Source organism: Hyperoodon ampullatus, assembly GCF_949752795.1.
Source record: "Hyperoodon ampullatus genome assembly, chromosome: 2".
Taxonomy (NCBI): domain Eukaryota; kingdom Metazoa; phylum Chordata; class Mammalia; order Artiodactyla; family Ziphiidae; genus Hyperoodon; species Hyperoodon ampullatus.
Genome location: NC_136915.1, coordinates 137,314,652 through 137,330,165, shown reverse-complemented (window position 1 = coordinate 137,330,165; position 15,514 = coordinate 137,314,652). Strand labels below are relative to the sequence as shown.

The window sequence follows — 15,514 nt, the reverse complement described above, 5'->3', positions numbered from 1 at the left end:
TCAAGCAGTTATCTTCTTCAAAACTTTGTTTGGATTGTTATACCTTAATCTTGCCTGGCAAGGGACTTATGGGAAGGTTCTTATTGTTTGAAAGTTTGGTGCCAGTATCTGCAAAGAAAGAAGAAAGTAAAGAAGGAAAGGTGTGTTTATCAAACATCCCAATAGTGAAGGTGTGTGAAAGCAACTTTTGAAAAAGTGAATCTGTCAGAGTTTAGCCATATTATTACATTTTATTTTATTCATTGAACATAAATAATTATCAGTGAATCCTTTCTAGATTTTCTAGTTTCCCAAAGTTCCCTGTATTCACATTCTAAGGTGAAAAATGGTATTTTAAGTCACTGCTCTCCACCTTATATTATTTATAATCACTCCTCATGACCTCTTCCTTCAAAGAAACGTGATCCTGAGAAGTGTCCTTTGTTTGTCTTTGTGGAATAAGTGATGGGGATGCATCCTGGAGACCTGTGAGATGTTTAAATTGTGGCCTAATGAAACTAGGATGGAGAGTTCTGGAAAGATCTGGAAAGATGGCTGGTAGAGTGTGGCCAGATGTGGGAGAAGAGACACGTACAGAGAGAGGGAGAGGAAATTTTCAGAGGGAGACAATTAAACAAAGAATTCAATAAGTTTTGTTGTGTGGTGTGGGATGCAAGCCTTTCTCTCCCCCTTTCCTTCACAATCTCTTTGTTAAAGATTGTGTTTTTCATTAGTTTTACTAAGATAGGATTTGCCGTTTTCTTTGGATACTGAGAATGGACCCATGGAAACAGTTACATTTGGGTTATCTCTGACTGTCTTTAATGAAGAACATAAATATTGGCCACACTATCTATGCACATGCTATCACTATGCCTTTTTTGTTCTCTGTTCATATATCTAAGTCCTCTTCTTTGAGGTCAATCTCAAATCTCATCTGAAATGTACATTTATTGATAGATTCAACCCATAATGAACTGTCCCTTCTTTGTGCTCCTTAGGCTCTGATTATTTATAAAAACTCATTTTTGAACTTAGACACTGTCCAATATGATATATTAGTTATTTCATCAGCATATGTTATATCCTCAACACAGTTATAAGCTTTTGTGGGGCTGGGATCATACATTCTGTAATTTTTCTCAGTACTTACACTTACTTTGATAGAAAGTGCATTCATTCATCTAAACATCATTTATTGAGTGTTAATTAAATGTCTCAACTCAGTCAATATTGTTTGAATGAATGCATGCATGAATGAGGGAGTATGCAATAGGTAGCCTAAGTACCGCCCGATGTGAAAAAACCGAAAACATAAACACAAAAGCAAGCCGAAAAGTGGACCAGGACTTTCTGTAAAAAATACTGCTTTTGTTGGATGAGGCCATGAAAATCAAAATGCTCCTGAAAGGTCTTAAGAGCTGACCAAGAATAGTAAACAATTGAAATTCTCTCAGGCTTATTCAACCCTATCACTGGACACATTTATACCTCTCAGGAATGTTATTAAAAGAAGAGATTAATAAAGCTTTTATAGATGAGTTGATAAATCTCTAAATATTTAAATCTTCATTTCCTCCTAGGTTTCTCTAGTTTGGGTTTCCAAAAGATTTCAAGAAACCACAGGATAATTAAAAAATTAGACATTATCTTTCTTACCTTCATGTTTTTTGATGGTAAACACATTGTATTTTCTCCATAGTGCTGCCCAATTTCCACCAGTACAGTTCTTAAGTGAATTTTGCTCTGGATGGTGGGATATATAAGATGTAAATGAATTGTTTGTATATGTTTTAGAATTCTTCAAAAGGGCCTGGCCATGGCAATGCATTGAATCTTACTTAAATAAGTAAAGTAACTTCCTCAGAATTATTATTTTATTCTGGTTAGGATACTCTCTGCCCTGGTTTGTTAAAATTTCCCTCTAGTGTGTTTTTAATTTTGTTTCTGATAGGGTCCTAGGATTTATTGCCACACCCATCCTGCATCTGGTTTTCTTTGAATTACTCTCCTTGCAGTTTCTGATTCATACAGGGCCTTACAGGTTAGTGACAACCTGGCCATCACAACTCTGGGAAGGACAGGCCTACTTTTCAGAAGTGTTGATGTTTTCTGTACCTGAAGGTTTTCAAGAGATATCAATCTTCCTCACCACCTCCCTTGGCCCTCTTAATGGACTAAGCAGTTCCTCATGAAAGTTCTGTAGGATATCTGTACTAACTTCTCCATATTGTTCCATCCTGAGTCTAAATTCCTGGCCTCAAGGTAATGTTAGATTTCTAGCTCCAGGCCCTATTTACGTAAGGCCTATACTAAGGAACGGAACCCATACACATCAGTCTGCTCTTATTTCTCTGGATTTAATTTCTGTGTTACTTTCTGAAACATGCAGGTGTTCCTTTCTTTCTTTTAATCTCAGCTATGTGCTTTGAACATTTTCAAAACTGACCCAGAATTTACATGTGTCTCCAGTAAGAGTACATTAAATTGAGCTTAGTCTGGTCTTCTACTGGCATATTTGAGATCCAAATAATTTGCTACTTAACTGGATTCAGTTACCTGTATATTTCAGGCACCTAAAACTCACCATGTTCCAAATTTCCCCCTTTATTGTTAGTAATTTTCTTGGGAATCTGGATAACATTAGATGGAATAAAGTTAGTGAGTGGCCCAGGATTTCCTGAAATTTTGTTTGTCAGAGTGGCCAGGGAAAGTTAAGCAAAGAAGAAAACCAAATGAAAAACAGAATCACATTATTATGGCTGAGACAAGATTCCATGCAGAACTCTCTGTAGAGCTGGGTTGGGTCATAACTTATGCCAGAGCTCTAGGTGGGGCTGACACCATCTCATGCCAAGCTCTCAGTTCTGGGCTAACGTCATCTCTGGTCCACTCTATGGAGTGGAAACTTTGGAGGAATGGCCAATGTGTTCCGCGGTGTAGGAAGAGGGAAATTGTGAACGTTACTTTCTAAATTGTGGAGGAACTAACCACTGTAAATGTGCCTTGAACTATGGTGTTTAATTTGACCAGTCAGATCAATGACTTTCCCCTTGAATGAAATGCTGCTACGTATATGAGCAGAAAAACAAAACTGCTATAAGGAATAGATAGCTAGTGGGAAGCAGCCGCATAGCACAGGAAGATCAGCTCTGTGCTTTGTGACCACCTAGAGGGGTGAGATAGGGAGGGTGGGAGGGAGGGAGATGCAAGAGGGAAGAGATATGGGGACATATGTATATGTATAACTGATTTACTTTGTTATAAAGCGGAAACTAACACACCATTGTAAAGCAATTATACTCCAATAAAGATGTTTTAAAAAAAACTAGTGTAAGGAGATGGAGAGACTGGGAGTCTTATTTTCCCAGCAATTAACTTTTCCTCGACCATGACCTTCCCTTTGAGTCTCCTAGACGTTGGGGATGATCGCAACCCCTAGGGTTGGGTGATGGCAACCCCATCTTCACTAGAACCTCTATAGTTAACTTTGATCTTTCCCACTCCGTCTATCCATCCCATGTATGCAGTCAGACATTTGATCTTGGACTTTTACTGACAAAATATCCTTGACTATAACCATTTCTTTTCACTGCCACTGCTACTGCTTTTGTCACTGCCTTAACTAGGGCTTTATCTTTAAGTTCTTTATATAAATATATAAATATCTATATATAAATAAAATATACAAATAAATAAAATGTAATATTAATTCTGATGATTTTAAAGTCTTTTCTTGATAAAGACTTTTCCTGATAAATATACACAATATCTTATATAAATATTTTTGTATTATCTGTTCTTTTCTTAGAATTTTAGTCATATGATTCTATCTCTTGGTATGTCTAGAACTTTTTGATTGAATGCTGACTATTTTATTTGGCTTTTAAAATTTTTCTCAGTGGAAATGTTGTTTTACTTCAAAATATTTTACTCTACCTGGAAGTACCAAATCTTCAAATTACAATTTTTTAAATGCTTTCAAATATCAATACTATAGGTGTCACAAAATCTAGAAAAATGACATTTGAAAATTAACTACTGCCAGATGTGTCTCTATAAAACATTTTCCCCACTCTTGTAGCTATATATTCTTTAACTGCCTCCTCATATGACAGTTTATGTGTTTTAGAAATAAAATTTTAAGAAATAAACTTTGTAGTTTATAGACATAGATTTCTTTTCACATGGTTGATTAGAGTTTGCTTTTAGTTATTAATAGTTTAGAAAAGTTTATTTCAGCGTCACAATTTATTATTGATAATGTCGCATTAATGTTCATTGTTAACTTTGAGAAAACCTCTATGGATTACTTCCTCATAAATATTTACTATTCTAAATGCATTACTGATTTCAGTACTGCTATAGGTTTGTGCATTACAGGAATTCTGATAAAATACTCATTCACACCATTCCATTACACACATTATTGATGGAGTATATTCTTTTACTTATTTATTTATTTATTTTTGACTGTGTTGTGTCTTCGTTGCTGTGCACAGGCTTTCTCTAGTTGCAGCGACTGGGGGATACTCTTTGTTGCGGTGTGCAGGCTTCTTATTGCGGTGGCTTCTCTTGTTGCAAAGCACAGGCTCTAGGCACACAAGCTTCAGTAGTTGTGGCTCGCAGGCTCAGTAGTTGTGGCTCACGGGCTCTAGAGCGAAGGTTCCATAGTCGTGGCACACGGTCTTATTTGCTCCACGGCATGTGGGATCTTCCCGGACCAGGGCTCAAACCCGTGTCCCCTGCATTGGCAGGTGGCTTCCTAACCACTGTGTCATCAGGGAAGCCCCTGGAGTATATTGGTTTTTTTTTTTTTTTTTTTTTTTTGCGGTATGCTGGCCTCTCACTGTTGTGGCCTCTCCCCGTTGTGGGGCACAGGCTCCGGACATGCAGGCTCAGTGGCCATGGCTCACGGGCCTAGCCGCTATGCGGCATTTGGGATCTTCCCAGACTGGGGCACGAACCCGTGTCCCCTGCATCGGCAGGCAGACTCTCAACCACTGCACCACCAGGGAAGCCCTGGAGTATATTCTTGACAGAAGGAAATTTCCGTTTTGACTAAGCATTGAAGAAAACTGAATCTTTGACTTATCTTTCACATGCTTGATGATTGAAATAATTTTCCACAGAATAACTTCTGGTTTTATACTTTTCAGTTCTTTTTTTCTTCTTCAAACGCACATGCTTTGAGAGCTGTGAAGTGCAAGACATGGCTATATTGTAAGGTGGTTTTTGTCCTTACGCTTCTGTGTCTTGTGCTAGTTAAGTCAGTAGAGTAGTCAGTAAGAGTACTGGAAGTTATTCCTGTAATGGGATATTATATAGTCCATTACATATGGTGGTGTCTGAAAATCACATAATAGCCTCACTTAAAACATCTCCTTAGCCAGATTTCAAAAAAGCCTGTGACCAATCCAATATGATCCAACATAGCAGAATATGATAGAAGGAACATTGACAAAGAAATAGACGCTGGACTTACCTGATGGAAATTAAAATATCTCACTTTTGACAATTTTGCAAAAACCTATAATGACATGAACTAATTTCTAGGGTTCTTCGTAGGACCTAAAAAGGAACCCATAGAGTTGTGGAACAACAATAGAAGCTATTGTGATGAGAAGCCCGGGCACCGCAACAAAGAGTAGCCCCCGCTCGCCGCAACTGGAGAAAGCCTTCACGCAGCACTGAAGACCCAACGCAGCCAAGATAAAAATAAATAAATAAAAATAAATAAATTTATCTTTTAAAAAGTAATACTCAGGTTTGAGGCATGAGAAATTTAATGAGGAGAAATTAGCAAATGTTTGCAGAACTTTTAAAATATCAAACTCAGTCTCTAAGATTTTAGCATTCTATACAACATCGGTTACTTATTAGTGGTTTGGGAAGGCCAATTTAAAATTTTCTCATCTTACTGTATTGAAATTCACGGCCCTAATGTTTTCCACGTTGACTATACGAATGATGAAGAAAAGTCAATCATGTATTTCATTTCCAACTGGACAGAAAACAATATTTTAAAAAGTGTTTGGCCTACTGACTTTTGGTTTCTTCTAAGGCAAATGGATAGGTAATTTTTATTCCCTGATTAGGAGAAAAATGGTGGAAGAGGGCAGGGTTAAGAATTAAGATTTCAAGAGCATGAGAGGTAGATGGCCAACCATAGTTCCTAAGGTTCGGTGCCTGTAACTGTTGCCGCCGCTTAAGCGTGCCAAAGCAGTGGTACGGCTGCTGCGCTCGTGTTTGCTACCACTAGAAACATTCTTGCCAGTAGTGGCGGCAGCGGGACTCCATGACCCCCTTTTTTCACTCTCTCCAGAAGCTCCAGATGGCGTCTTCCGTGGGCAACGTGGCCGACAGCACAGAACCAACGAAACGTATGCTTTCCTTCCAAGGGTTAGCTGAGCTGGCACATCGAGAATATCAGGCAGGAGATTTTGAGACAGCTGAGAGACACTGCATGCAGCTCTGGAGACAAGAGCCAGGCAATACTGGTGTACTTTTATTACTTTCATCTATACACTTCCAGTGTCGAAGGCTGGACAGATCTGCCCACTTTAGTACTCTGGCAATTAAACAGAACCCTCTTCTGGCAGAAGCCTATTCGAATTTGGGGAATGTGTACAAGGAAAGAGGGCAGTTGCAGGAAGCAACTGAGCATTACCGGCATGCATTGCGTCTCAAACCAGATTTCATCGATGGTTATATTAACCTGGCAGCCGCTTTGGTAGCAGCAGGCGACATGGAAGGGGCAGTACAAGCTTACGTCTCTGCTCTTCAGTACAATCCTTATTTGTACTGTGTTCGCAGTGACCTGGGGAACCTGCTTAAAGCCCTGGGTGGCTTAGAAGAAGCCAAGGCATGTTATTTGAAAGCAATTGAGATGCAACCGAACTTTGCAGTAGCTTGGAGTAATCTTGGCTGTGTTTTCAATGCACAAGGGGAGATTTGGCTTGCAATTCATCACTTTGAAAAGGCTGTCACCCTTGACCCCAGTTTTCTGGATGCTTATATCAATTTAGGAAATGTCTTCAATGAGGCACGGATTTTTGACAGAGCTGTGGCAGCTTACCTTCGTGCCCTAAGCTTGAGTCCAAATCATGCAGTGGTACATGGCAACCTGGCTTGTGTATACTATGAGCAAGGCCTGATGGATCTGGCAATAGACACCTACAGGCGAGCTATTGAATTGCAACCACACTTCCCTGATGCTTACTGCAACCTAGCCAACGCTCTCAAAGAGAAAGGCAGTGTTGCTGAAGCAGAAGATTGTTATCATACAGCTCTCCGGCTGTGTCCCACCCATGCAGACTCTCTGAATAACCTAGCCAATATCAAAGGAGAACAGGGAAACAGTGAAGAGGCAGTTCGCTTGTATCGTAAAGCATTAGAGCTCTGCCCAGACTTTGCTGATGCCCATTCAAATTTAGCAAGTGTATTGAAGCAGCAGGGAAAACTGCACGAAGCTCTGATGCATTATACGGAGGCTATTCGAATCAGTCCTACCTTTGCTGATGCGTACTGTAATATGGGAAACACTCTATGGGAGATGCAGGATGTTCAGGGAGCCTTGCAGTGTTATACTCGTGCCGTTCAGATCAACCCTGCATTTGCGGATGCCCACAGCAATCTGGCTTCCATTCACCAGGATTCAGGGAATATTCCAGAAGCAATTGCTTCTTATCGCACTGTTCTGAAGCTTCAACCTGATTTTCCTGACGCTTATTGTAATTTGGCTCATTGCCTGCAGGTTGTCTGTGATTGGACAGACTATGATGAGCGAATGAAGAAGTTGGTCAGCATTGTGGCTGACCAGTTGGAGAAGAATAGGTTGCCTTCTGTGCAGCCTCATCATAGTATGCTCTATCCTCTTCCTCATGGCTTCAGGAAGGCTATTGCTGAGAGGCATGGGAACCTCTGCTTGGCTAATATAAGTGTCCTTCATAAACCACCGTATGAACATCCAAAAGACTTGAATCTCAGTGATGGTCGACTGCGTGTAGGATACGTGAGTTCTGACTTTGGGAATCATCCTACTTCTCACCTTATGCAGTCTATTCCAGGCATGCACAATCCTGATAAATTTGAGATATTCTGTTATGCCCTGAGCCCACATGATGGCACAAACTTCCGAGCGAAGGTGATGGCAGAAGCCAATCATTTCACTGATCTTTCTCAGATTCCATGCAATGGGAAAGCAGCTGATCGCATCCATCAAGATGGTATACACATCCTTGTAAATATGAATGGTTATACCAGGGGTGCTCGAAATGAACTCTTTGCTCTCAGGCCAGCTCCTATTCAGGCAATGTGGCTGGGGTACCCTGGGACTAGTGGCACGCTTTTCATGGATTATATCATCACTGATCAGGAAACGTCACCTGCTGAAGTTGCTGAGCAGTATTCTGAGAAACTGGCTTATATGCCCCATACGTTCTTTATTGGTGATCATGCTAATATGTTCCCTCACCTGAAGAAAAAAGCCATCATCGATTTTAAGTCCAATGGGCACCTTTATGACAATCGGATTGTGCTGAATGGCATCGACCTCCAAGCATTTCTTGATAGTCTATCAGATGTGCAAATAGTCAAGATGAAATGTCCTGATGGAGAAGACAACGCAGACAGCAGTAATACAGCTCTTAATATGCCTGTCATTCCTATGAATACTGTTGCAGAAGCAGTTATTGAAATGATTAACAGAGGACAAATTCAGATTACAATGAATGGATTCAGTATTAGCAATGGACTGGCAACTACCCTGATCAACAATAAGGCTGCCACTGGAGAGGAGGTTCCCCGTACCATTATTGTAACCACACGTTCTCAGTACGGGTTACCGGAAGATGCCATTGTGTACTGTAACTTTAATCAGTTATACAAAATTGACCCATCTACTTTGCAGATGTGGGCAAATATTCTGAAGCGTGTTCCCAATAGTGTACTGTGGCTGTTGCGTTTTCCAGCAGCAGGAGAAGCTAATATTCAACAGTACACACAAAATATGGGCCTTCCCCCGAGCCGTATCATTTTTTCACCTGTTGCTCCTAAAGAGGAACATGTTCGGAGAGGCCAGCTGGCTGATGTCTGCTTGGACACTCCACTCTGTAATGGCCACACCACAGGGATGGATGTCCTTTGGGCAGGGACCCCCATGGTGACTATGCCAGGAGAGACTCTTGCTTCCCGAGTTGCAGGTTCCCAGCTCACTTGTTTAGGCTGTCTTGAGCTGATTGCTAAAACTAGGCAAGAATATGAAGAGATAGCTGTGAAACTGGGAACTGATCTCGATTACCTGAAGAAAATTCGTGGCAAAGTCTGGAAGCAGAGAACATCTAGCCCTCTGTTCAACACCAAACAATACACAATGGAACTAGAGCGGCTCTATCTACAGATGTGGGAGCATTATGCAGCTGGCAACAAACCTGATCACATGATTAAGCCTGTTGAAGTCACTGAGTCGGCCTAAATAATGACTGTGTGCCCAGGAGAATTACCCCTGTAGCTGAGCCTCAACCTTCTGTGGGAAAGGGAACTACTTTTTCAATATCATGGTGCAGATGGGTGACAGACAATGATAAGAAATAGCACAGCCAGACTTGCTTCCTGCATGATCACGATAGGGAGAGACCCAAGAGATGCGAAACTGCTGTTCCACAAGGAGTCTCCATCGAATTTTGCAGCAGCCAGGTGTCTGGAAGGTCTGGAAGGTAAGTCTGGAAGCTAAGTCTGGAAGGTCTGATCTCCCTTGGTCTTCCAGGGGGATGGATGGTTAGTGTGCAAGGGAGATAGAGATTGCCCAGCCGTTTTGTGATTATCATGGATTGATTGAGTCTTCTGAATTAATTTTTTTCTTTATATTTTGGGTATTGGAGCTTTTAAAAATGTTTGGTTTCAGGTATTTTTATTCCTGTGAAGTGTATATGCTTCTCTTGAGATAAGGTTTTAAGCTAAAATATTCCTTGTTTTAGTTTCTGAACTCTACAGATAAATGGGGACTTTGCTGGTGTAGTCTTTTTATAGGTTTTATAAACCACTTGAGCCTATATCAGTCCCTTTAGTGTCTGACATAACGTTTGGAACTCTCAGTGCTTTGTTGGTTTGTAGATGATGGCCTCAATTCTTTTTCTGGTCCGTTTCCTTCTTCCCTTCCCCCCACTTTAAAAATTCTCCTGTAACGTGGCTAACAAAATACCAAGTGTGATTCAAAACCTCCCAGAGTGTTTCTCTTCAACACATCATCTGGTGCCAAATGAAGATTCTTAGGAGTTCTTATTAATTATGAAGGGCACAGTTGTGGTACTGTCACTGACGATAATAATAATGGATTTTTGGCCTAGAGTTTTGACCTATTTCACCAGTGTTTTACCGTTGACTGCCCCTCTATGCTGCTTCCAAAAGTGAGAGTGTGTGATAAGATTTTTACTTTCATTTCTAAAGTTTGTTTTTTTTTAGGTGAGTCCTGTTCTTCCTTTTTCTTTCAGCAGAAATGAAATCCCAGGTAAGTATAAGTATTCAAATATTTGATCAGTAAGTCACAGTTATCTCCAGTACATTAAATAACTTTCATCAAAAAACATGTTATAGGTAAAAAGCTCTGAAGGACCAGCTATGTATATGATAATTATGTTTCAGGCCTTCTAGGGTATTATATATAATAACTTGTCTTCTGGTCGTGGTCTTGAAGTCTTTATGGATTCAGCCTCAGTAGTAGCGAACTGCACTGCTACTTGGTTTGGAGTACAAATTAGACTTTAGCCCTCCTGGAGGTTGAGTTTTTGGTATTGAAAACCACAGGAATGAGATTATTGTATTTCAACAAAGGATCGAGGGCTTGAGGCTTAAACGAGCCAACATATGTGTGGGAAGCAGTCAGCCTTGAGAGCAGGCTACGGACATGCCAGGCATGCCGCCGCTGCTCGAAGGGACTGTCCCTACTTGTTCCCCTCCTTGTTCCATTCCATGGGAGATAAATCACCAGGGCCCAGAAATCAGAAAGAATGTAAAATGAGACAAGCCAATCTGTCTCCACCCTGCACGTGCAGGTTATTTTGGATGATTCTGGGTTTATGGGTTTTCTCCCAGGGAAGTTAACCTTGAGCCGAGACAGTCATTAGATAATGTAAACCACCGTCTGGCAACCTTCCCTTTTCTAGTCTATATAATCTGCAACTGTAGCATAATAAAACTTGCCTTGCAACCATCAGTTGTCTTGGTCCTTCTGACCCCATTCGACGGTGCTACTTCAGTTCCTTACCCCGTCCCTTCTGACCCTGGGCGGTGAAATCCTCTTTCTGAGGCTGGTCCGCGGCAAGTGGCGCCCGAACAGGGAGCTGAAGCGTGAAGCCAATGAAAAGAAAAAGAAAGTGCAGGTAAGAGAACCCTTATGCAAAATATGTGTGGACACGAGTAAAAGTGAAACTAATAGAGGCATAAGGCAACAGTCAGAAGTAAAATAAGATGGGGCAAAAGGGCTCCAAGGAGCGTGAATTATTTGCTCCGGTTTTACTTTTGATGCTTAAAGCTCGGGGTAATAAAGTTTCTACTCACAGTTGACTGAATTTTTGCAGTATATCCATGATGTATCTCCCTGGTTTCCTGATGGCGGCTCTGTGACATAGAAATCTGGCAGAAAGTTGGAGAAGATTTAAAAAATTATTATGAGTCTCGAGGGCCTAGTCATACTGCCGTTGTTACATTTAGTTTGTGGAATCTGATAAAAATATGTTTAGGTTCTTCTCATGATAGTGTTGATTTGAATGTAAAGTCAGAAAAACATAAGCCTCTGACAGAAGAAAAGACTGTATTGTCAGCTACTGTGTCGCCACTTCCTAAACCGAAAGAGCTAATTAATTTAAATATTTCAGATGAAGAGGAACATTTTGACTTAACAGATGAGGCTTTTAAACATAAAAGGGAGAAATATCCTGAGGATGATTTTCTAATGGCTATAATAGATAAGTCAGTGAAAAAGCTGCAAATTAGTAAGGACTGTCTTCCTCAAAATTCTCCATCTGTAAAAATGCTCAGTCCCTTGCAACGTGCTGTACAAGCAGCAATAAAACAAGGAGAAGATCCTATTTTCTGTTGTCCTGTCACGGAAAGACCTGATCCTAATAATCCTCAACAGGCTATTAGGGAGCATCAGGCTCTTCCTTTTAAAATTTTGAAAGATTTAAAATCTGCTTGTGCTCAATATGGGCCCACTGCTCCTTTTACTACTGCTATGGTTGACACTATTACAGGAGAAGCTCTTCCCCCTGCTGATTGGCAGTCTATTGCACGAGCTTGTTTAAATGGTGGAGATTATTTAATATGGAAGTTTGATTTTTATGAACGGGCTGCTGAACAAGCAGAAAAGAATGCTACCCATGATATTCCAGTTGATTATCATATGCTGATTGGGGAAGGACAATCTATTTCTTTACAAGATCGATTAACTTATCCCTTTGTTGCTTATCCTCAAATAAATCATTTGGCATTACAAGCCTGGAGGAAATTATCTTCTACACACAAAACTGAGCATCTTTCAAAAATTAGACAGGGACCTGATGAACCATATGCTGATTTTGTAGATAGATTGTTACAGCCGGTGGGGATACTCATTGTGGATGGACTCACTGGTACAATTGTAGTTAAGCAACTTGCTTTTGAAAACGCTAATAATGAATGTCAGGCTGCGATTCGACCTTGGAGAAAACGGGGAACATTGGAGGATTATATTCGCCTTTGTGCAGACATTGGGCCTGCTTATATACAGGGTGCTGCTATGGCTGCAGCATTAACTAAAGTGGGGTTTAAAAACAATCCAAAGAGAACAAAGACTAGTTTTAAATGCGCAAAGGCAGGTCATTTTGCTGGAGAATGTAGATCTTTTCATTGTAACCCTGGTCCTTCCTTCCCTACTCAAAACCCTCCAGATGGTCAGAAAATCCCTGGTTTATGCCCTAAATGCAATAGGGGAAAACGTTGGGCACGAGATTGTCGCTCAGTGTCCCACAAGGATGGAACACCACTGTCGGGAAACTCCTCCCGGGGCCTTCCCCGGCCCCAACAGATAATAGGGGCAATGTCTGTGTATCCTCCTCAAACTATCAATCAGACATTAACCAAAAACCAAAACATACAATATCTTTGCTCTCCAGAGAAACAGCAGGAAGTGCAGGACTGGACCACAGTACCTCCGCCCGATATGTATTAACTCCTGAAATGGGTCCTCGGGCCTTCTCTACGGGCATCTATGGACCTTTACCCAAGGGTTTGATGGGACTATTATTGGGAAGAAGTAGTGTCACCATGAAGGGTTTAACTGTTATGCCAGGAGTCATAGATTCTGACTACGAAGGAGAAATAAAAATCATGGCACAAACTATTAAAAATATAATAATGATTTCTCCTGGGAATAAAATTGCACAATTGCTACTTTTGCCCTTTGTACCTCATGGACAAATTTTACAGCATCAAAAGAGAGACACAAAGGCTTTTGGATCATCTAATGCTGCCTACCGGATTCAGAAGATAGGGAAAGAACGTCCAGAAATGAAATGAACCATTAATGGAAAGGGTTTTTCAGGTTTGTTAGACACTGGAGTTGATGCCTCTGTTATGACACAGATTCACTGGCATAAACGTTGGCCCGTTAGTCCTACTATTACAGAACTTCAAGGAATAGGACAGAGTTCTTCTCCTATGCAAAGTAGTCAGTTATTATTATGGCAAGATAGTGAGGGCCATTCAGGATACTTCCAGCCTTATGTTTTGCCTAGGCTGCCTTTAAACCTCTGGGGCCGAGATATATTAAAAGAAATGGGAGTATTACTTTATAGTCCAAATTCTCAAGTCTCTAATATGATGTTGGATCAAGGATTTCTTCCCACAAAAGGGCTGGGAACAAATCAACAAGGAACTGTCTATCCTATTGATGTGAAAATAAAAAATGATAGACAAGGTTTGGGTTTTTCTTAGGGGCCTTGGATTCTCCTCCACTCACTGCTGATCCAATTACTTGGCTGAGTGATGACCCTGTATGGGTGGACCAATGGCCCCTCACAAAGGAGAAATTAGAAGCTGCAGAACAATTAGTACTGGAACAATTAGGGCATTTAGAAATTTCCAATAGTCCTTGGAATACTCCTATTTTTATTACCAAGAAAAAATCTGGAAAATATAGGTTATTACAGGATCTAAGAGCTGTTAATAAAACTATGCTAATAATGGGAGCTCTTCAAGCAGGCCTACCCTCTCCAACAGCCATACCACACAATTATCATCTTTTAGTTATAGATTTAAAAGATTGTTTTTTTCACTATTCCTTTGTTTCCTGAAGATAGAAAACATTTTGCTTTTAGCTTGCCTTCCTTAAATTTTAAGGAACCCCTGAGGAGATTTCAATGGAAAGTATTGCCTCAGGGCATGGCAAATAGTCCTACATTATGCCAGAAATATGTGGCTCAGGCCTTAACTCCTGTGAGAAAAAGGTTTCCAACGTTATATCTCATACATTATATGGATGATATACCTTTAGCCACTGATAATATTTCTTTATTAGAGACTGCTTTTCAATTTTTACAACAATCCTTACAATCATTTGGCTTGGTCATTGCCTCAGAAAAAATTCAAAGACAATCTCCATTTTTCTATTTGGGAAAATATATTGATAACACTACCATTAGGCCTCAAAAGCTGCAAATTCGAGTTGATAATTTAAAAACATTAAAGGATTTTCAAAAATTACTTGGAGATATTAATTGGCCAAGGCCTTCCTTAAAACTTACTACTGCTCAATTAGAGCCTTTGTTTGATATTCTTAAAGGTGACTCAGATCCTTCTACTTCACGCTCTATGACTCCAGAAGCACTTCAAGCTTTACAAATAGTTAATAGAGCTATCAGCTCTGCACAATTAACTCGAATGCATACTCACCTGCCAATTTCTTTAATTGCTTGTCCAACACCTCATGTGCCTACTGCCATCTTATGGCAAACTCTTGGAATTATTGAATGGATTCATATGAAAACTACATCCTCTAAGGTTATTAACCCTTATTTTGAACTTATTAGTAAGCTAATAATGCAAGGTAGAACTAGATGCTTACAACTTCTGGGTATAGAAACTTCTCAAATTATTATCCCTTATTCAGTTAGTCAACAAAATTGGCTTTTTCAACATAGTAATGAATGGGGTCTTGCTCTTGCAGGATTTTCAGGTGCCTTGGAATGCCATTACCCTGCTGATAAATTGATCCAATTCGACAAACTTAACTGTTATATCTTTCCTTCTATAATTAGGCAACAGCCTATTCCTCATGTACCTTTGGTTTTTACAGACGGTTCTTCTTCAGGAGTGGCTACTGTAATCATTGACGACGGAACCAAACTCATTAAACAAACTTCCTTGACTTCAGCTCAACGTGTTGAACTGTATGCTGTCATTATGGCTTTTAAACATTTGCCTTCTATATCTTTTAATTTGTTTTCTGATAGTAAATATCTTATCAGCTTATTATTTCTTCTGGAGACTGCGACCAGAG

General features: G+C 40.2%; 1 protein-coding gene across 1 annotated transcript; it reads left to right on the top strand.

The window, feature by feature from the left end:
• Positions 1-6,313: 6,313 nt before the first annotated feature.
• LOC307070230 (UDP-N-acetylglucosamine--peptide N-acetylglucosaminyltransferase 110 kDa subunit-like) lies at positions 6,314-9,454 on the top strand (the record flags this gene model as incomplete). The annotated part of the gene is made up of 1 exon (XM_079728489.1): positions 6,314-9,454. One exon carries the CDS (start codon positions 6,314-6,316, stop codon positions 9,452-9,454), a length of 3,141 nt encoding a protein of 1,046 aa, XP_079584615.1.
• Between the last annotated feature and the right edge of the window lie 6,060 nt (positions 9,455-15,514).